Source organism: Crocodylus siamensis, chromosome 15 (assembly GCF_052110815.1).
Source record: "Crocodylus siamensis isolate JL-2025a chromosome 15, ASM5211081v1, whole genome shotgun sequence".
Lineage (NCBI taxonomy): Eukaryota > Metazoa > Chordata > Crocodylia > Crocodylidae > Crocodylus > Crocodylus siamensis.
The window spans coordinates 12,035,130-12,058,353 of NC_143409.1; the positions used below are offsets into that span (position 1 = coordinate 12,035,130).

Here is a 23,224-nt window from a genome sequence, read left to right on the forward strand (position 1 = left end):
CATTACTATCCACAAACGCACGTATTATAATTCACTGCTGAATTTAATCTCAGTGTATGTGAAGCAGCTCCTTATGTAATTAGACATGCTTAAACATAAATTTACATATATCATTTTATGGAAACAACTGAATTTCTACTCCTTTATAAAGTATATTAATTGTGGTTACTACTGTTACATTTCTGTTCAAGTCACATCATCTAAATTTCAATTGGGTGATGCCTTGATGGAATATGAATTTGTGGACCGAAATACAGTAATGAACAGTGCGTGCGTGTCTGCGTATGCGCAGGGGGTGGGGAGACCTTCACAAGAGCCTAACAGATTTGGGCACATACATTCCCAATGGGACAGGCAATTCCTAGTCATTCAGGCTGCTTTGAGAGAAAAAAAACCCACCCACATCTACTGATGCACTTTGAAAGACTCTGATTTCATTTTCAGGGCCTGAATACACGCGCGCACACATACGCACCCATTTACCTAGAGCAGTGATTCTCAACCAGGGTGCCGCTGCACCCTGGGGTGCCTTGAGATCCTTTTGCTGCGAGGGGTTAACACTGTTAAGCATGCAGACGTGCTTCACAAGATACACCCAGGGCTTTTGGGAAACACAGTGACCTGCTGTGGGCTTTCAGAGATCTTGGGAAGAGAAGACCCACTCTGTTTTACTGTAATCAGAAAAACCCAAGTGAGCACGAAGAGCTGGCTTCTCCGGAGGCTGCCTCCAGTCTCCGCACGGCCCGGTACTGCGGGGCCCTTTTCCTGCCCCCGATCCGCTCACATCTCCAGGCAGCATCCACCAGCTCCGTGGACTTATTGGAGGGCCCGGTGCTCCCTGGCGTGCTCATTTTGACCCTCTGACCTCACTCCCATCCCTCGTTTCGGGGGAGAACTGAAGGTAAAAAAGACTCCCGAGGGGCGCCAGGATTATTGAGCGTGGGGAAGAGAAGGCGAGGGGAGGCGGGGGTGAACACCAGCCTTCAAGTCCCCTCCAAAGAGGACGGAGCTGGAGCGTCCGGATGACAGACCGGCCTCAAGTTAGGCAGAGATGAGATGGGGGGCGGGGGGGGCCCCAACTTTCTCACTGGGAGAGTGCAATCTCCAGCCTTAAGGGTCTGGAAGACCAAACCTTGTCCTGGGGCAGCCCACACCCTGCGGCGCTGACACGCGCCGAGTGCCCCCTCGCCCCGGGCACCAGCCCAGGCGGCAGCCAGGCCGCCGCGGCGCCGCAGCCGCTCCGGAGCCGCCGCCGCCGCCTGCTGAGTCACTCGCGGGGCGCAGCGCTCACCAGGTAGGCGCCCACCGTGCCCTGGGCCAGCATGAGGGCGCACTCGGACACCAGGAAGATCTTGATGCTGGAGAAGCAGGACGCGGCGCCCGCCTCCTTCCTCCGCTTCTTCTTGTGCCGCCGCGCCTCGTCCGCCGCCGGCTCCGCGCTGCCCCGCGCCGGCTTGCCCGGCATCCTGCCCCGCGCCCGCGCCCTGCCGAGCCGCGCGATCACCGCCGCCTCCCGCCGCCGCCGCGGCTCCTGCGGGCTGCTGCTGCCATGGCCCGCGCCCGCCTCTTCTCCGCCTCCGCCTCCCCGCGCCCGCCTGCCTCGCCTCGCCTCGCCTCCTCCCGCTGCTGCTGCAGCCGCCGGGCGGGGGCGGAGGCGGCGGCAGCGCAGTGCCCGGCCCGGCGCGGCCCGGCCCCGCGGGGAGGCAGGAGAGAGCCGGCCGCGAGCCCGAGACCGCCCGAGTGGCTGCGCCGTGCCTCCAGCGCCAGGGGGCGACAGCCGCGGCCGCCGGGGCGCTTCTCCTGCCGCCGCCGCCGCCGGGGTGACGCAGTGAGTTGGGCCCCCCGTGGGGAGCGGGGGCAGGCCGCGGGCCGCAGCCGTTTTGCGTCTGGTGGGCCTCTGTCCCGCTTCGATACAAAACCGCTTTGCATCCAGTTGTCTTCTGTCCCGCATCGACACTCAACCATGCTGCATTTGGTGGGCCTCTGTCCCACATTGATACAAACCCGTTTTGGATCCAGTTGTCCTCTCTCCTCCAGTGATCCTAAACCATTTTGTCCCCCCAGATCTTCCTTCTCTTCCCCATGCTCAAAAGCCATTGGCGACGCGTCGGGGGTGCACCCCTGTGAGAAGGTGCTGCCAGCGGCGCCTGTGGACAGTTGCCACCTGCCCCCCCCTTGCCACCAGCACCACCAGTGGCGTTTGTGGGCTGTTCCTGATCGCCGCTGGCTGCTGCCGCCGGTGGCATCTGCACATGGTCACTGACTGCTGGTGGGTGCCTTGCTGCTGATACCACCAGTGGTGTCTGTGGGCAGTCCACGATCGCCACTGGTTGCCACCGATGCTGCTGGTAGCATGTGCAGGTGGTTGCTGACCGCTGGTAGGCACTCGCCACCCCCATCGACAGCACCACGACCGCCTGCACCAGCTCCCTGCGTGCCACCCCCACGCTCCCAATGCGAGCAGCACCACTGCCTCCCATGGGAGCTTGCCATGACCCCCATCCTCCAGCGGCACACAGCCTTCATGCCGGACACCTTTCTGTCATCCGTTTTTCTCTTAAAGAAAAATTGCTGCGGGATGATTGCTGTGGGATTGAAGAGAAAAATAGAGGACCTAAAGGCACCGGGTTTTGTATCAGAGGAGGAGAGAAGAGCAGAAGAAAACTGGAATGTCCCCTATGATGGCCACCCTAGTGGGAAGATCTCATGCCTTTATGAAGATGGCATGAGATCCTCCTTAGCTTGCTCCTACAGCTGAGGGCGAGCAAACCCCATGTCTCTGGGCTTGGGCCTGCACGGAAGAAGCCTGCGGAAGGATTTGGAAGTACAGGCAGTCCTCAACTTAAGATGTTTCAAGTTACAATGGATGGCACTTATGACATTTATAAATTGACACCCTGTTTCGACCTTCTGACACCCATTTTGACTTTATGATGCTCGATCCACGCCGCGCCAGTGAACAAGTTCACTGTGTCACCCATCTCCCTGGAGAACATCTGTCCACACTTCCTTGGACACTTTCTTTAAGAAAGCAGACAAGACTCCAGAAAAACCCGCAGACAAGATGCCCGAGAAGACTCCAGCCAAGAGCTCTCCAAAAAGTCCAGCCAAGAGCCCTTCAAAAAGTCCAGCAAAGTCACCTCAAAGAAGTCCTTCCAAATCAATGATTGCTATTTACAATATAAATAGATTAATATAGCTATATTACTCACCTATAATTGATTGAGTACAAAATGCTGAGTTATTTTTGGTGAAACTAGGGTATTGGGCCTTGGTTCAGGAGCCAATCCCCCATTTATAACATTGTTCCTATGGGAAAATTGGTTCTGAGTTGTAGCAGTTCAACTTAAGATGCAGTTTTCAGGAACTGAGTGTGTTGTAAGTCCAAGGACTGCCTGTATCTGAAGCCCCAAGTGAACGTGGAGGATGGTTGCCGATGGTAGGGCCACATATGATTTTTGAATGGCTCATGGATTTGGAATTGATTTGGCTGATTTGATTTGGAACAGGAAAAGTTTTCCTTAAAAAAAAAATCCCCACTCTCTCTGCTCTGCTTCAAGGGCTTTGCCCCACCAAAGCAAGAGGGTGCAGGGGCCAGACATGGCTGCAACTCTCCACTCTGGGTTGCCTGCTGTCAGTCTGCAAGTGCCCTCCTCAAGGAGGGCAAGAGCTGTCCCAGCATACAGCCCTCAGCCCGATTGCTTTTAACCGGCTTAGTTCACCTGGGTAGACTGCCCTGCCACAGGTTGGGATGAGAGGGAGAGGATCGCTCACCTGGTGTCTCCTACACTGTGAGAATGACATTTTCTTCTATGTTTTGTGTGCGACTTTTCCCTGATGCCACCTGCTCTTGTGATGCTTTTTTGGCAAGATGGGTGATATCAGGGCTGGATGCAGGCATGGGTGAACTGGGCGGCCGCCCAGGTCCTGGACAGAAAAGGGGCGCAAAGTGGTATTTTTAAAATTTATTATTATCATCATTATCTCTGGCAAAAGGGGGCCTGGTACTGAAAGATCGCCCAGGGCCACCAGGACTCTAGGTTTGGTGCTGGGTGATGTTAAGCATTGCAGGGATGAATTCAAATACCATAGGAAGGAGGCAGAGCTCAAAAGCTGATGTAGAGAAAAAAAAGCAGTCTTTCACTGGCTTTCCCTAGGCACAAGCCTCTGGTTGAACAAAAGCCTCATTTCACAGGGAGACAATTAGTCCAGATCTGCAGCTCATGTAAATTAGCAAATTCTCTACTCACTGGACTTGACCTGGTTTCCTGTCCTGCAGTTGTGAAAACACTGGATTCTGTCTTCCCAACAATGCACAGACTTTTTAAAGGAAAAGAACCAGGCCATGTACTCATGACACAAACAAGTGATGAGGAGCAGGGCGTCCGCTCCCAAGACACCTCCAGACGTGCCCCGCTCTTGTTTTAGGAAACTGCTTCATATCTACAACCGCTTGTCCAGATCATCACTTGCTGCATGTCATCAAGCCATCCAGAGTTCCTATTTCAAGAGATATCTTTTAAAGACCACTTCTACTATTACAGATCACCTTCCTTCTCCCTACAACAGGATAACCTGATCTCCTGCCCCACACTTGGCATTGGACATACCTTTCAGGTTAGCTCTGAATGTGCACTCTCTCATGCTGTTGTGGCTTCTAATCATTTTGACCCGCTGGTGTCTCTCTCAGTTTGTACTGGGGCTTCCTGGCTTTGGTGAAGGGCACTTTTATTTACTAACAAGGGGTAATATTTTCAAGTGCTCCTAAGTAGTTTTAGAAGCCTTTGTCTCCTAAGGGCCTAGGAAGATGCTTCTGAAAAAAAGGAGTTAGGAAAAAATCACCTTCATCTTCATTAGAAGCCAACAGCTATTTGACAGATAAGGAAGTAGACGGAATGGAAATTTTTCACATTTTTAAAATTTTTAAATAAAAAAGGACCTTTTTGGAAAAAACTTCCTTTGGGGGAGGGATGGTCTTTTATTTGGCTGTTAATATTTGTGCCCCTTTCCATTTTAATTTTGTTAAATTACTGAAGCGGTTATCATGTTTTCCATTAACCATTGCAATACGATTTTCAGTGATGGTTGAACAGACTCCCTGCCATTATGAAAATATTTCCTTACAAAGCAGGACATACCCCAGGTTTGGCAGACTGTAATGCTCTGTTAGGGTGCCCTTCATCCCAGGTGCCCGTCATCTCAGATGCAATCCCATCTCTAGTCCTTTTGTAACTTTATGATTATGACAGTGTTTTGTTATCTGAAAACCTAAGTGTTTTTAATGCCAAAGCATCAGAGAACTAAAATGTAAGCAGGGCTTGGCCTATTCAGTTGTTTCCCCAGCTCACCAACACTGGAGATCCCCTGATCAGCAGGTGCCAATAGAGAGATTCCTATTTACTAGGGGCTTCAAGCCACAAAGCTTGCAGACAAAACCATGCAAATTCTGCTTCTGCTTAGGAAAGTTTGAGATGCATTTCCCCTAACCCTCCCCAAGAAAACTGATTCTGCCTAAAAAAAGAAAGCGAGAGAGAGAGGAGAGAGAGATTTGCAAGGTTTGGGAGAAGACTTGTCTCTTAGATTTAGCTAAACCACAGGGACTCCCCTTGGTTTCTTTTTCAAGGCTGTGACCACTTCATGGTTGCTGCTGCAAGAAGTCTGGTGATAGAAACAGGAAGTTGCTCTCTCTAGGTAGAGATTAATAATGCAATTAGTTTATGTTTCTGTACCCCCCTTTCTCTAGGAGAATTCTGTAGTTCTTTACAAAAATGAAATGGGCAGGAGATCAGGCTGCAAGTGTGTGAATTAAAGGAGGGATTTGGGCCTTTTGGTTTTGAGAGGCTTCAACAACTGGAATGAAAGAAGGGGACATCACAAATTTCTGAGTTGTGTCTACACTGCTGTCCGGAGCCACAATGACAATGTGCACACTTAAGCTTGCATTTAAATAGCTGCCCTGTCTTCAACAGCAGCACATGTCTAGCCACTGAGCATAGATCCTGTCCTGCCCCACCTAGCGCTACCTGTGCTAGCTAGTCCTCTCCCGTCCATCTCCATGAGTTATAATCACATCTTTTGAACACCTCATTTGTTGCAAGTGGTGAAGGTTGGGGAGGCAAATACACCAAGATATACAGGCCAAGGAGACCAGCTACCAAAGGATCCAACTTCAGTATTGACTGCCTAAAGCTTCTAGCTGGATAGTCTTTATTACACCTTGAGGCAACCCTCCATTAAGCATGCTGCTTGTGGAGACAAAGCACCCAATTCTTCTGCTTTCACAGGTTTTAAGCCATTGTATGAATAACTGTTTCCTTCAGTGGCATTGCTCCTGAATTGTCCTAGCGTAAGTGAAAGAATTAAGTTAATTATATCTTCAGTCAGATACATCAATAGATGTGGATTTCTTTCTTTTTTGCAAGTATTCAGGAATCTGTCACACTCAGCAGAGAGAACATATTGCAATTCATCTTTTTCTGCTGGAACATTTTCTACCAATACTGACATTTTCACTTGTTAAGACAGACAAAGCAATATTCAAAGACTATAGAGTCAAAAGGAACAAGTTACAATCACCTGGTCCAGTCTCCAGTGTAACCAAGCCACAGAACCTTGCCTTACATCAAGCTGGTAACATCAGAGTTACACTGATGTAGAAAGTCTTGGTTTTAGAAACTTCAAACAATAGTGGATTGACCGCATCTCTAGCTAAGATAGTTTCAGTAGTTAGTCACTGTTAGAGAACTGTGTCAGCATGGCGCACGGTGACCAGTGGCATCCCCCAGGGCTCTGTACTTGGACCAGTACCCTCTAATATATTTATAAATGATCTGGATTCAGGTATCAGAAGCAGACCAGCTAAATTTGCTAAATTATGGGAAGTGTCACGCTAGAGGATAGGCAAACCTGAATAGGCTCACAAGGTGGGCGATTCAAAACCTGATGGCATTCAACATGGAGAAATGCAAGGTCCTCCACCTCGGGGGGCAGAAAAAATCCACATCATTCGTATAGGCTCAGCAGTCCTACACTCACTAGCACCATGACCAAAAGAGACTTGGGGGTCATGACTGATCATAAAATGAACATCAGCCACCAGTGCAATACTGCAGCTGGGGAAGCAAACAAACTCTGTCTTGCATTGATGCATCTCAAGCAAGACCCAGGATGTCATCCTCCCGCTTTACTCGTACTTGGTGAGGCTGCAGCTGGAGTACCGCACCCAGTTCTGGGCTCCGCACTTTAGAAAGGATCTGGAGAAGCTCGAGAGAGTCCAGAGGGGAGCCACACACATAATGAGAGGACAAGAGAGCAGGCCTTATGAGGACTGGCTGAGAGGCATGGGAGTGTTCAGCCTAGAGAAGTGAAGGCTCAGGGGGACTTGGTGGCAGCCTATATGTATACCAGGGGTATGCGTCAGGATCTGGGGGAACATCTGTTCACCAGGGCACCCCAAGGGAAGACAAGGTGATTTCCTGCACCTGGGGCTGGGGGCTGGACCCAATGATCTCCGGAGGTCCCGTCCAGCCTTAACGTCTATGAAATCTATGAACTATTTGAATTAATCTAATTTCAGTAGCCACATAGTGCAATTCTGTAGCACCACCCAAGGAAGATGCTACACCTAGAATCTGAAGCAGGACCTTTGCCCTCTGGGCTGATTCATGTTCAATCACAAAACACACCTATTTTTTCTGACCAAAGCAGATAGCAGGAGCATAGAAGCCCTCTGCCTCACTTCTAGCAGACTTACTACAAAACATCCATTTACTCTCAATAGCTTTTCTTTTCCATCTACAACTCACCACCCTCCCCAACTGTACTGGTTTTTATAATCACTTAACCAGTCTCAGCTGGGAGATGCTGCTGGACCACTTGTGAAGCTGGGCCCAGCATCCCTTAAAGGGCCAGCCACCTTGGACAACCTCATTAGGCTTTATTTGCTAGATTAGAGAGCTGTATCTGTTATCAGCAATTTTCTTCCCATTTTAAATCCTTATGAGCTGAAATCAATTCACCTCTTCCTGGATAAGGTTAGATAGGGAGAGCTTCTCAGTCAGTCACTATAAGGCATATTTGCCAAGCATCAGCTCTTGTTAGCAGCTCTTTTCTGATGTTCACTAAGATTACATGAGTTGCTTCATGGCCTGGACAGACACAGCCTTTTAATCCATTTCTAAAATTACCAGCAGATGCCCAAATCACTTATTTAGCATCCTTCCCTTGTTTCTAATCTCACCTTTACCAGGTTGATAAACAAGATGGTTTTAGACTAAATTGGGTTATCAACCCATCTAAAGTGAACACATGATTTCTGTTTGCAGAGCATCCGAGCACTTCATCATCTTTAATATATTTTTCTTCACAACACTGTGAGGTCGTGTAGTACTTTATCCTTATTTTACAGCTTGGGAAGCAAGATGGGGTGAAATCCAGGTGCCTCAATACTGCTAATTAGGGCTGCACGAAATTTCACCACCAGTTTTGTTTTGACCTGTTTTGAGGTCAAAACAGCAAAATCAAAATGAAACAGATATGATTGAAGCAGCCTCGAAACAAAATGAGGCAAGTTGAAACATTTCGCCATTTCAACAGTTTTGATGTTTCGCCCATAGGCTATAATGGGGAAAGTCAAAACAGCCTATAACTGTGTCATTTCTGGCCAGATTTGGGTGAAACTTGTAGGTATGCTAGCCCCTTCTGGGGGTATAAAGCATATCAAGTTTCAAGAAGATAGATGCAGGGGGGTTGGGGAAATTGCACCCCAAAACCTTGTTACCTCTCAGCTCCATGTTCTTGGGGGGTCCTGACACAGGACACAGACTGTCCGACTCACAAAGACTCCCCTCCCCCACACACACCCCTCTAAGCAGAAGTACGTTTAATAGGCATGTCAGGCCATACATTCCCCAGTCCCACCATGGGAGGCCTATGTAAACTTAATTGGCTAAAACTTGGTTGCCAGGTTAGGGAATGCTGAGGCAGTACACCAAGTCGGGGGTATGGGCAACATTTGAACAATGTTAAAGGGTTCATCACAGCATCCAGCCCATTGGAGCCCTGACCACAAGTGTTGTCATACTTTTCCCAGGACAACTGGTGGAAGTCCTCTCCATAAAAGGTTACAAACACTCCAATAATTGCCTTAAGTCTGTTAAAAGACTATAGTAAGATCTAGAAAAGTCATGCTAAGCTGAGGCTTGTTCACAACAAGTAAAAATCCAAAACCCTGATGCTGCAAGCTATCTATTGTTTCTGAAGACACCGGGAGATATCCCATCAGTATATCTGCTATCCATAGGAATGTCGGCTCCTAAGTATGTGTTTTCTGAGATGTTCCAACCAGATAACCGCTTGTCAATAGAGAAGACAATTTGATTTACACTACCGAGAATGCTTGAAAGAAGCTGAACTGAGGGTATAAAAATCTGTAAAAGAAGCAGCAATGTGTGTGCTGACAACACCTGCTTTCTTCTCGAGAGGCTGACGGAGGCAGATAGTCTCCCTTCAAGGATTGTGCTGAGAACTATAACCTGTCAGCTTTGCAACCCGAGTGCCTTGGACTGGTGAGATCCCAGCTCTCTCTCTCTCTTCTCTTCTCTGTCTAAGCATAGATTTCTAAACCTGAACTGTATCACTTAAGCTTGAGCTAAGCTTCCCCAAATACTTAGTGAAACCAGGGTAATACTGTAACTGTTTGTGTTTGTTTTTCCTTTGCATGTCTATTACTACTAGTATCATTATATATTTCATATACTTAGCAATAAATAACTTTTATAGTCAAACTGGTAGTAACTGGGTCTATTTTTCCTTCTCTACTTCTCCTTCCCCACTTGCTCTGCAGCAATGCTTCTTTTACCTAAGCTAAAGATCCCTGTGAAGCCCAAAAGTACTGTGGGGTCTGCTCATCAAGAGGCTAAAAGGTTGGGACATGCTGAGTTTGAAACGCATAAGGGGATCAGCTTGTACAGGCCGATTGACCCAGTTTGGCTCAGACATGCCCCAATGAATTGAATGCTGGCCCATGAGGGTGACCCAGCCAGATTCAGAGGTATTCTGTTTAACTGTGTACTTGTGTCTGACTGTAGTTATTGTTGCTCTGATGAACTGATTCTTGGCGTATGAGGGTGTCAGCCTGTCCATGGTGATCAACCCGGCCAGGTCAGGCATGTCACGTTAATCTGTGTGTGTTTGTGTGTATGACTGATTTGGGGACTGGAAGAACCCAGCCCCACTGAACTGAGTCCTGCAAGATAGCTCCATTGGGGGTGAGGGCTTGCAGAAGGGAGAGATACAGCTCCATATAGAAACACAAGAAACACAAGCAGCACATTGATAGAATTACCAAGACCCTAGCCCTAATAAATGAGCACACCCCAAAGTAGCGGGCAAATCTGGTAACAGTCTTGAGAGCCAAACTTAAGTCACGTGTATGTGTTAAGCCGCATCAGGGTCAAAACTACAGAAATCGTAGCCCTTGCTGAGGCCACAAAGCCTGCCACATTTCAAGGAGATAGTTGCAGGGGGGTTGGAGAAACTGCCCCCAAAAATCCTGAAAGCAAAACTCATGTCACGTGTGTGTTAAGCCACAGCAGGGTCAAAACTTCAGGCATGCTAGCCTCTGCTCAGGCCACAAAGCCTGCCAAGTTTCAAGGAGATAAGTGCAGGGATTTGGGGGAAACTGTACCTCAAGCTGTGGACAAGGAAAACTCATGATATGGGTGACACTGCTTGTGTTAAGGCACAGCAGGGTGAAAGCTGCAGGGGTGGTAGCCCCTGCTGTGTCCATGAAGCCCAGCAGCTGTCAAGGATTTAGGCACAGGGCTTCTGGGTTCTGGGGCCGTGCACACCTAGCTGCTGACAGGCAAAACTCGTGTCATGGGTGACACTGTGTGTGTTAAGGCACAGCAGGGTGAAAGCTACAGGCCTGCAAGTCCCTGTTGAGGCCATGAAGCCTGCCCGCTGTCAAGGAAATTGGTGCAGGGGGGTTCTGAGGCCCTGCACTTCTAGCTGCTTACAGACAAAACTCGTGACATGAGTGCTTGTGCAACTGACTGTGTCTGTCTTGGGGCAGTTGATTGTCTGTATTGATTCTTTCCTCTCCGTAGTCTGTGGTTTTATAAGTGTTAATCCATGCTCGTTAAGTTATTATGCAGTAGCTAGCTACTGTGTATTGAGCTGGTCCCTGAGTGAATCATGATTAGCTGGTAACTGGTAACACGGTAGCTTAGCAGCCAGGCCTACAGTAGTCCCCCCTCCCCCCAGTTGCCCCAAGACAGACACAGTTGCACAAGTACCCATGAGACGAGTTTTGCTTGTCCACAGCCTGAGCTGCAGTTCCCCTCAAACCCCTGCACTTATCTCCTTGAAACTTGGCAGGCTTTGTGGCCTCAGCAGGTGCCACCATCCCTGCAGTTTTCCCCTGCTGCGTCTTAACACACATGGTCATCTATGTCATGAATTTTGCCTGTAAGCATCTTGAGGTACAGTTCCCCCCAAACCCTTGCACCTATCACCTTGAAACTTGAGGCTTTGTGGCCTTACCAGGGGCTACCACCCCCGTGGTTTTGACCCCCCTGTGGCTTAACACGTGACATGAGGTTTGCTTTCAGGAATTTGGGGTGCAGTTTCCCCTGAACCCCTGCACCAATCTTGAAACTTTGCAGGCTTTGTGGCCTCAGCAGGGGCTAGCAAGCCTGCAGTTTTGACCCCACTGTGTCCTAATACTTACTCGTGACACAAGTTTGACTTTCAGGATTTTGGGGTGCTGCTTCTCTGAACCCCCTATACCTATCACCTTGAAACATGGCCTCATGCCTGTAGTTTTGACCCCACTGTGGCTTACCACATACACTTGACATGAGTTTTGCTCTCAAGATTTTGGGGTTCAGTTTCTTTGAACCCCCTGCATCTAACTTCGTGAAACTTGGTACACACCATGCCCTCAGAGGCAGCTATGATAACTGGAAGTTTCTTCCAAATCTAGCCAGAAATGACGAAGTTATTTCGACCTTCCCTATTGTATCCTATGGGCAAAACAGGGTCGAAACGGCAAAACATTTCGACAGAATGAAATGGAACAGCTGTTTCAACTCAAAACAAAAGTCAAAATGAAACACTGTTCTGTTGGAATGTGGAAACGCTGTTGAACACTTCCGTTTCACCCAGCCCTACTGTTAATTATCTGGATCTAGGGCTAGGGACAGAAGTTACGCATAAACGGATCTAATGCAAATGATCTAATGCAAATTATCTAATGATCAGAAACTGGTTTAAACCTTTAGCAGAGAAGTTCAGTGCACATAAACCAATTTAAAAATGGCTGAAACTGGTTTAAGATAAACCTGGCTGAATGTAGTATCAGACTTAACTGATTGAGTTCAAACTCGTTTATGAAACTTCTGTCCCAGACCCCTTCCTGGTTCAAGTTAAATCAGAGTCCCCCAACATTTTGCAGCCTGGGCTGGGCTGTCTGCTCTAGAGAGCAGGGCTGGCCCCACTTCTCTGCTCCCTAACTGGAACAGTGAGGGCTGGCTCTTTGGCCCTGACCATGCAAACCCCAACTGGGGCCTGAGGCCAGGGAGAGGGGTTAAATTTCCCTTCCCCCAAGTACAGAGCTGCCCTGCCCTGTTAAATTTACTGCTGGCTGCAACTGGACTACAAACCCCAGAGGTACCTGGAAGCAGGTAGAGGAAGTGATAAGCAATCCTGCAGAGTCCTCCTGATATGATTCTGGACTGCAAATCCCAGAGACCTTGGGGGCAGCAGGAAGAGGAAGCAAACACACAGCCTATGCTGGCTACATGCTAGAGAGCCAGGCTTTAGTGCCTCCCCATGACCCGGCTTCTGGCCTGAGCCACTGCAGGCATGAGCTGTATTTCCTGAATCAAAAGTAAACATCTGTTCATTTGCTTATTGGTTCAATCTTTACAGCTTAGACTAACCTGCAAAGACTGAATCAATTCAGCTGTGGGCTTTTTGACTGTCTGTACTTAGCCATAGTGACTATTCCAGGGGTATACAAACATTCGGGAACAGAAAACAATTGCCAGGCTGGTACAAAACTTCCTTTCAGGCTAGACACCTTTCTCTGAGGTCTCGACACAATGAGCCGTCATGGTTTGTGAAGTTTTTGTAAAAGAGTTTCCAAAATATTCCTTACAGTGATTGAACTAATGGGCATTTAAAATATATTACAGATTTTTTAGGTAATCTGCTAATGCCAAAAATGTTTCTATAATCTTTAAATTACATTTCATATGAAGCTTCAGGAATCCAATCCAACTGTGATTTTTTCCCCCTCAGCTAAATTGTTTGACAGAGAATCAAAACTTTATTGAATAAGACGGAAAATAGTGAAAATCCTCCTAAAAGAGGAGTCCCTCACTCTTTCTGTCTCTTCTTCACCAGGCCCTTTGTAAAGACCTCTTCGGTCATGGATCTGTATATAGGACAGTGTCTTCCATTCTGGTCCTGAGAATGTGAGCAAATTTATACCTTTTACATCCTAGAAAACTCAAGCCAGTTTTCCTTGACCATCGATAACAGACCTTAGTGGTAAAGAGCGTTTCTTAATCAAACCAGAAACTGATTTTTCTTTGGTGTAAAAGTGGAGCCGAGTCTTATGCAGTTGTGGATGCAATGAATTGCTTTGTGTTGCTCTACTTCCAAATTCTCTGATTGTGTGTCTAACCCCATGGGTGGGTTAGGAGTGTATCGTGAAATAGAGAACAAGCTATGACAGAGAGCAGAGGCTAGCAGAAAGGAGCAGCGTTAAGAGCTAGGAGCAGGGTAAATAGCATTCCAGCCACAAATCTAGAAGTATTAGTACCAGTGCATGGACAAACAATTTAGAGTAACTAATCTAAGGGGTTCATTCTGCCTCCAACATGTGCACGCCAATCCTGATATAGAGAATGGCATGTCTAAGTAAGCATCGGGGAGAGTATAAGCTTTAGATGTTTTGCCCATCTTTTTCCTGGGAAAACATGTTTCTTTCTTTAAAGGTGAAGCAAAAATATCTTCACCCACTGAGACCCAAAGAGGTTAAAGAGAAGGAATGAGCTGAATGGGAGGTGGGGAACTGGAAAAGGAAGGGTTGCTTTAAAAGGTTCAAACAGGCATCCAAGCTTTCCAGGATTTCTGCAGTATGCCAAGCTAGAAAAGCATCAGAGCTTGCCAAAGCACACAGCACAGTAAATACCTTGCACGTTTCTCATTCCTTCCATTTCCAGACAGTAACTCAGTGAGCCTCACAACCACTATGTGTTATAAGTGGGGAAATGGAGGAGGTCAAAGATGGAGTGACTTGCCCATTGTCACACACTGACTGAGCGGGTAAGGAAAAAAGGAACAATTTACCAGAGAGCAAAAGAGGGCTTTCCATCTTATCACCTGATTAATTCAAAACCATAGCACAGGAACATAAACCATGGTAGCTTTTCCTCTTTCCTCAAGAGAGCTTCCTATACTGGGAACAGAGCCGTGCAGTTCTCTTTCCAAATGCCTTGTGTTTGCACGTGTGTCTATCTACTCGCATGGAGGTAACTAGTATAATAATCAAGCTTACACAGGCCACTCTTAGAAATTTAATCATTTCTTTTTTTTAAATAGCCTCCCTCATCAGTGGGACCCTCTACAAATGGAATTTCACCAGGGAGATGAAAATCAGGCTCGGCGCCCCCCGACACGGCTCCTCGGGTGGGGCATTGTCTTCTCTGTACAGGCTGCCAGGGAGAGGCTGAATGTACCTCAGCTCCAGGCATCTGGATGAAAAGAAAAGCCCCCATTATGTGTTGTTTGCTGTGTCAGAATGGATTTACAGGTAACATAAATCTCATCTGCTTAATATCATGTCACTGCCCTGTGAAGTCCCACTCGGATCATTTGTAAGGAAGAAGGATGGGAAGGAAGGAGGTTTTTGCATTAAGTAAATAAGTGATAATTTCAGAAACGGTTCTCAGAGCCAAGGAGAAAACAATAAATTAAGAAATAAATGGAAGCCTGAGATGAAAAACCCTTTTCCATTATTTCATAGATTTCATAGACGTTAGAGTTGGAGGGGACCTTGGGAAATCATTGGGTCAGGCCTCCTGCCCAAGGGGCAGGAAGTCAGCTAGGGTCAGATCACCCCCAGCAAGATAAGCATCCAGCTGGAAATTATATTCTGTAATTCTCCACTACAAAATCCTGGGCATGATTCTGTGACACAAAAGTGGTGAAAGGGAAGGATTTTAATCACCTGCTGATGCTGGATACGTGCAAATGAGCAAGACAACTTGTTAAAGACCTAGGTCAATCCAATGACTGTAGTAACTAAGGTTTAGAGGATATTGGAAGGTTAACATTACATTGTAGCAGCCTGTGGATCAGCAGTAGTAATTTGCAGGGCACCACTCATTCCAACTTCCTTTGCACACTTTCTTTTTATAAACACTTCAGGCTTTTATCACACTGCTATTTTGGGTTCTGCCAGAGACTCGGGCTCATTAAAAAGGCATTTCCTTCAGACAGACTGATTAGTAGCCCTGTTCTTTTCCTAGAGATGATGAAAGGCAGGAGAGCACCTCACTCAAGCTAAAAATGCAGAACATTAAGACACATTCATTTAACAAGAGGTGCAGGTTCACCTTGAAATCTCCCAGCAAGCAAACCATTAGAAAATAGGAGAGATTCATAAATGCACAGACTAGATGACCTGGTCTGCAAACAACATGGTAGAAAGCAAGCTCAACATTCATAATTATGTTTTCCCAAATAATCAGGGCATAATTTGTGTAGTGATGAGCCTTCTCAACTTCCATTGACCCTTAGGCATCTGGGAACAGGGAGACTTTGCAGGAAGCACCCAGTATTGCACAGGATCAGGCCCTATGTGGAAAGCAAACTAACTATTGAATTAAAGCAATGTCATCTAGCAAACACAGTATAGTTGTAGCGTGTCTGCAAATATTGACATCAGCCTAACAATACGCTTAGTGGAAGACTTAGTTTGCAGAATTCAAAATTGAAAAGCAAAGACTTCGACATTAGACAACAGCTTTCCCTCCTGTTAATAAGCATGTCTTTGAAGAAATTATGAGTTTGTGATATAAACTATAAGTCAGTATTCAATAAAATTATTTGCTTATTTGCATTCCTGTAAAGGAAGAGAGTTGGAAACCCTGATTCTGGACATTGATATGATGCTAATGAATGATACTAGTAATAGAGACATCATCATTCCATATATCTTGCATTTCCTACTTTGAGCCATGCTCTTGTCCAGCATCAGAAGCAATGAAGTCTCAGGTATATTGGCAACAGCATAAGAAATCTTTAAGGAAAGTTTTGGTGATTCAGGGAGCCAGGCTGCAGGTTCAGCAGGTGGTAACTCCATTCCAGCTCATTATGAACTTGTCTTCGCGATGGTAGGGAAATGCAAGGGGATTCAAGCCTCACACACTTGTGGCCATCAACGATACAATGGCATTTTTAGCCAAACTCTCATTTGTTGGGCTGTATTTGGTTCCATCAGAAGGCTACTTAGTTTGTACCTTTCCTTATAAATGGATAAAGCAACTTTTAGTTTTGTATCCTGACCTGCTGTGTGTGTTGTTAAACTGTTGCCAGTGATCAGAATAGTCTATATTTTGACCTTTTGGGCGGTAAAGCTATTAGATGTAAAGCATGTAAAGAGCATGGCGATCCTCAGGATTGGGCAGTCCCAACCAAAATCCAAACAGGCAATATATGCACTGTCCAGAATGTTTCATGCACTATGTGCTATATCCAGCATGTGAAAATCCCCCAGGCTTGTAAAACTAAACTGGCTGAGAGAACCGTTTGCAAAGATGCTTGACAATAGGCACCATTTTATTCAGGTGCACACAGGGAGACTTCTTGGTACCCCTCCCCAGTTCATTCCTCCCACAGCCCATAATCCCTTCTTTACATTTTTCTTATTAATAACATGTACAGCCTCTAAGATGGAGAAGCCCCAAATGCAGTTAGGCAGTACTGTAATGCAAATAATAATACTAATAGCAAGAGTGAACCTGAGGGATCGAGAGAAGAGATGTTTGCAGACCTGGCTAGAGCTTTGATTATCTGGGGGAAGACAAAGAAGATTCATTTGCTCATAGACTTATTCTCTAAAGTATAAACTGGGAGGCACATCAAAGGGTCAATCAAAGGATAAGAGCAGACTTTTCAACAGCAACTTAACTCCTCGCTAAGCCAGCAAATGCTTTTCTAATTGACCTCAAAACAAGCAAGACCATTGGGGAAACAAATGCAGCCATTCATTATTTGCTGATTCTCTTACTGCTGCACAGCTAATAAAGCCCATATTTTCAGCTGCTCTAACTGCAAAGCCTTCCTCTGAAAGCCACCACAGAAAACAGGGGGCCTTGAAGGAAAGACGTGTGCTGGGTAGGGGTTATTAAAGGAGATTTGTGAGCTTATTATCTGGGTCCTGGAGCTTCCCCAATACAACCATGTCTGGCTCTAATTCTAGAGCATTTAATAAGCATAAAGGAAATGGAGCCAAATGAACAGAAGCAGCAACAAGAGGAAGAACTGACAAGTTTCTGATAAAGTTATATCCCTGCTCCAGTTTTCACTGCTATTTTAACAAAGAAAAAAGTGGGTTACAAAAAGTATCCTGAAGTCTCTGGCACCAACATTTGCTGCTAGAGTTAACATCACAGTTGAGAATTTCAGAGGGTACAGCTGATTGCAGCAATGGTTTCTTCCTGCTTTCACAAACGTGTGGAAAAATTGAGCTCTGTGAATTAATGGCAAACTCTATGGCTGAGCCTGCCTCTGTCTCCTTCAAGGATACAGAGGTGAATGTTTGAGATTAGTATAATCTCTCAGATCACTGAGTTTCATGATGTCTGTATAGAGTAAGTATCAGCTGGTTTCTCATGACTCAAGCAAATCATTTTCTCCTCTTTGTTGTTAGGAAATGGCTTGTATCGCTGAAATCAGTGATTGATCCGAGTTTTTCAGGAAGAGCCTGGATAGGCATTTGTCTAAGATAGGAATGGGGAATAGCATAGATAGGATAGTATAGGAATGGTGGATCCTGTATTTGGAAAATAGTTGATCCTTACAATCCCATTCATACCTAGGATTTTATGATTTTGCTAAACACACCTGGTAAGAGTATTGCCTTTATTTTGCAGAAGGTGAAGGGGCATCCAAAAAGTTTAAGTGATTCACCTGAGATGCCACAGGAAGTCTGTAATAGAGTCTGGAGTTGAACAAAATCCTAGTATGGGGACGTAACTGCAAAGCCATTTTTTTACCTATTATTTTATTTTGCCCCTGGCACCAGGACCAGAATACAGCAGTTTAATTTGCAGCAAAGAAGATTTGGCTTGAAAATTAAGGAACCCTTTCTGTTAGGGTAGCGTAACAGGAAATCCCAACCCTGTTAGCTACATACAGAGGAGAAGTAGGAGAGGAGAGCTGGACTTTTGTAGCTCGTGGGGACAGATAGCTGCAGCAGACAGCACCAATGGAGACTCAAGGCCTGGGACTGACATCAGACTAGACATCAGGAGGCGCTACTTCACTGTCAGGGTGGCTAGGGTCTGGAACCAACTTCCAAGAGAAGTGGTGCTTGCTCCTACCCTGAGGGTCTTTAAGACAAGGCTAGACGAACGCCTTGCTGGGGTCATTTGACCCCAGTACCTTTTCCTGCCAAGGCAGAGGGTCGGACTTGATGACCTTCTCAGGTGCCTTCCCACCCTACAAACTATGAAACTATGACTGCTAAAGAGCTGAGAAGGGCTGTGGGGCAAGAAAAGCCAGTCCATTAGGTTGAGCAGGAACACTTGTGCACATCTCAAGGGGCAGGAGTCATGTGACTGGAAGGGACAGGGGCTGGCTGTGTATAAGCCCAGTCTCTGGGTAGGGGCTAGTAGTTCATGCCTGCAAGTAGAAGGTGAACTATGAAGGAGAAGTCAGAGCTGGCTGATAGTGGAAAGAGGTACCCTGGGCCTAGGGGGAACCCAGGCAACTTTTGATGATGGCCACAATTGTTATGGCCCTGAGTATGACCCTTTATGTGCTTTTTTTTTCTATGGGCATCTGTGATGATGATGGGCAATCCCTCATGAACAAGTAAGACTGTCTTCCAAGGATCTTAATAGTGAGTCCGGAGGTGGCTCCGTAGCCCACTTCTAGATCCACATGTCTTGTCGCAGTGAGGACTGGTGTTTCCAGGAGGGATGGGCACTGTGTTGCTGCATTAGATGTTCTGATCTTCTTTTTTGCCTGTTCATCTTCTCCTCTTCTGTCAGTCAATGAGCTGTTTCAAAGCGTTGAGGTCCCTCCCAAAGAGACTTCCTCCATTTTTGGCAAAGGTCAACCAAACATTGATGTCAATGTTACACCTCTTCATGTTTGCCTTCAGGGTGTCTTTGAAACACTTTCTTTTCCCTACACTACTTCACTGACCTTCTTTCAGCTGTGAGAAAAAGATTCTCTTTGGAAGGTAGCAATCAGGCATGCGAACAACATGACCTGTCCAGCGAAGTTGGTTTTGGTTGATCATGGCCTCAATGCTGTTGGAATTTGCTTTGGCCAAGATGCTGATGTTTATGCATCTATCCTGCCAGCTAATCTGAAGGATCTTGCCAAGGCACCATTGGTGGTACTTTTCCAAGCTCTTGAGATGTCTTCTGTATGTAGTCCATGTTTCCGAGCCATACAGCAGAGTTGGAATGACAATAGCTTAATAAACCAAGAGCCGCGTTTCAGCAAGGATGCCGTGATTTAAGAAAACTCTCTTAATTAGACGTCCAAAGGCTGCGGTCGCACATTTCAAGCGGTGTTGTATTTCCACGTCAATGTCTGCCTTTGATGAAAGATGGCTTCCAGGATAGGTCAAGTGATCCACATTCTCCAGTAATACTCTGTTGATTTGAATGGGGAGAGGGGTTGTTTCTCCATTTGGAGCAGGTTGGTAAAGGACTTGCATTTTTATGATGTTTAGAGTCAGGCCAGTACTCTTGTAGACTTCTGAGAATACATTAAGAATGGTTTGGAGGTCCATTTCAGGCTGAGCAATGACAGCATTGTCATCCGCATACTGGAGCTTCCTTATGGATGTTGTCGTGGTCTTTGTTTTGGACTTGAGTCTGTTGAGGTTGAAGAGTCTTTCATCTATCCTATACACAACTTCAATTCCAGGTGGGAGCTTTCTGTCAACGACATGCATGATGGTGGAGATGAGGATGGAAAACAAAGCTGGAGCTTGCTTCACTCCAGTTTTCACCTCAACTGGTTCTGTTTGATTCCCATTGCTAAGGACCCTTGCTGACATGTCATGGAGAAGTCTCAGAACACTGATGAACTTGTTTGGGCAGCCAATTTTGGATAGGATTTTCCACAGGGCTTCATAGTTTACAGAACCAAAGACTTTAGAGAGGTCGATGAAGGCCAAATAGAGAGGTCGATTTTGCTCATGACACTTCTAATTAAAACTCTTGGAGTGTCTTGTGTATCAACATCCCTGCGCTTCAAAATGGCAAGGGGGCTTTGGATCACAGAGCATCAGAACAGCCTCTGCACTCATGTGTAGACATCCTATGTGTTTAAGACCAGAGGACTATGTGTGGCTGTAGAGGAGGTCTGGTGAACATGGAGGAAGGGTACTCTGTGCTTGTGAGACCAGCTTTGGTCAGAGATATGTGGGGCTGGGGCCCAGGAAACCACAATTTGAGGCAATGGACCTGGGCTACTGAGGGGGCCCATCCAGATAAGAAGGGAAAAGGCTGAGAAAGCTGAAGCCCAGACAAGGGCTTAGGGTCCAAGGGGCCCAGTGTCAGTTTGGGACTAAGAGATCCCCTACAAAGGACAACTGAGTTATCTATGAGGCATAGGCATAGATATGGGGGTGGCAGGAGGCCACAATTATAGCCCCGAAGGCACCAGAGCAGAGGCTGCCCTGGCCTGTGGAAGCCGCCTCTCCTTAAACACACATATATAGACTGACATCGAGTCACACCAGGTGAGAGGCAGGAGGTGAAGGAGGCCGGGGAGCACAGGCAGAGAAGGGAAGGCAGATGCCCTGAGCTGTCACAAGGGTGAAATGCAGAGGCAGGCTACTGAAGAAAGTTGTGGACTCTCCTTCACTGGAGGGTTTTGAAAAACAGGGTAGACAAACTTTTGAGGAAGGCAATCTATGTGCCGTAGTTGATCCTGCATCAGTGCAGGGAACTGGGCTAGCTTATTCCTAGACGCACGTTTTCACGGTTCTGTTTTTCTCTCACTCATCAAACCTCACTATTAACCACACTGAACATGAATCCCTACTTAATTTCCCTATTCAGAAAGCATTCTCATTAAAGATCCAGCCACAAGATGTTTTTGTCAGATAAATTGCCTAGACTCAGCAGTGCGATTCAGGGGCCATTCAGATGCTGTGAAGGGCATCTTCATCTTGGAAATGTCAGCTACTTTCCTCTGAAAGCTTCAAATCTGATCCCACCTTGGAAGTCCAAAGCATATGGATAAAGTTACCTTGTTTTCCTGGTATTTCCAATAAAACTTTGGTTAATGACAGTGAGTTTCAACTATTGCCCAACATGAAATCTTTATGCAGGCTTCTCCTGAAGATTTGCATGCCAGAAATTGATAAATATCCTTTAAGGAAAAGGGGCTTATGGACCTGAATCTGGAGTGTTAGAACGACCCCTGCTCAGGAAGCGAAAGTGTATTTTATTACTGACATACATAAGTTTGCTTTGTGGGCCTGCTGGGACACAATAATTCCTGATGTAGCTCTGTTGGCAACAGTATAATTCACAATGGTGAGGTATTTGGCTTTTTTAGCTAACAATTTTCCCATATAGATGATACTGTTTTATATACAAGGGGAAATAAAATCTACTTGTAAATCAATCATAAATGTCTCCTAAATGATTTAAGGCCAGTGTGTAGAAGCTGTCAGAGCTCTTTGAATACAGATTTTGTTATAAATTATTACCTTGAATTCCTGTCCTAAATACAACCATTTATTAGTATTGATGATCCACACAATGTTAAAGTAAAATGGAATAGAACGACCTAGGATAATGAAGAGCATCAGCTATCTATAAGATTATATATCACATTTTCCCATCTGGATTTCTCTGTGCACACATATCTACTTACAAGTGTGCAACATGGATGCACTTTTTGAATGTGGGGTCCTGATACTTCATCAACGTACACTCATGAAGATCACATCTACTTCCCTTTTACAGTGGAGTGGCATAGGCATAAATTTAAGGAAGATCAGAATCGGGAACTTCTAAAGACTCAGGCTGAGTAAAACTCACCTGTCATTTAATTAATATTTGCTAAGAATTTCACAGCTGGTACAATATACTGGACTGACACTCTTGGGGAACAAAGTCCTTGAAGAGCAGATATAGCACATATAGCAGAAGTACAAGCCTCGCAAGCATAGAGGGTCTGATTCTCTGCTGCTTTGAAGGTGGAGATGTCCATTTGCACCTCTGCAGAGTGACAGTCATCAGGACACCTCGCTCATCAGGACTGCTAGTGCATCAACATAGCTCCTTTTGATGTAAAGGAACAGTCTTTTCATATTCATTTTGGGCTAAGACTTACCTGAAAAAGAATTTACTAGGAGAACTGGTCAAATATTCACATTTCATTTTTCAACCAAAAAAACAGCTTTCTTGAAAAACATGGAACTTTCTCTGAAAACTTGTTGATATTGTTGATTCCTTCCCTGCTCCCACCTTCCCTTTCAGTGAAAATTTCCACAGCTTTTTACCATCATGTTTTCCTCAATTTTTTTTTTTTAAAATCCTCATGGACAATTTTTGATTCTGTGGCTTTCAGCAAGCAGAGGTGGGTTTCAGTAAACAAAAAATGATGGAAATGATTTTGGAAATGAGTTTGACCATTCTTATCAATATTTTATCAGAATTTCTGTCATAGCTAATTCTTTGAAAAAATGGAAAATGAGATCGGTTATGTCATTATTTTGGGCGGAGGGCCGCTTACTGAGCTTTGGCAAGCCATTGAGGGCCGCATGACAGGCAGCCCAAGGTAGATTAATATTAATTTTCTAAATTTTTTAGGGGCCCCGTGAGCCAGATAGAATGGCTTGGTGGGCCACATCTAGCCTGTGGGCCTCATTTTGCCTACCCCTGGTTTATGAGCTTGTAAAACTCTGTATTGTCAAAAACTTTTTGTGGAATTATATCCCCTTGTC

The 23,224-nt window shown here is 46.0% G+C and overlaps 1 protein-coding gene and 1 long non-coding RNA gene across 2 annotated transcripts in view; one reads left to right on the forward strand and one right to left on the reverse strand.

Moving 5' to 3' along the window:
- SLCO3A1 (solute carrier organic anion transporter family member 3A1) overlaps positions 1-1,951 on the reverse strand; it is a 207,803-nt gene extending 205,852 nt beyond the window's left edge. Inside the window, exon 1 of the mRNA XM_090028581.1 lies at positions 1,292-1,951. Coding sequence (XP_089884707.1) covers positions 1,292-1,951 — 660 coding nt within the window. The remainder of the gene's footprint in view (positions 1-1,291) is intronic.
- A 2,545-nt stretch (positions 1,952-4,496) lies between these two features.
- Positions 4,497-23,224, forward strand: part of LOC149852106 (uncharacterized) — a 29,820-nt gene continuing 11,092 nt past the window's right edge. Inside the window, exons 1-2 of the long non-coding RNA XR_016439283.1 lie at positions 4,497-4,617; positions 14,614-14,824. This is a non-coding gene — a long non-coding RNA (uncharacterized LOC149852106). The remainder of the gene's footprint in view (positions 4,618-14,613; positions 14,825-23,224) is intronic.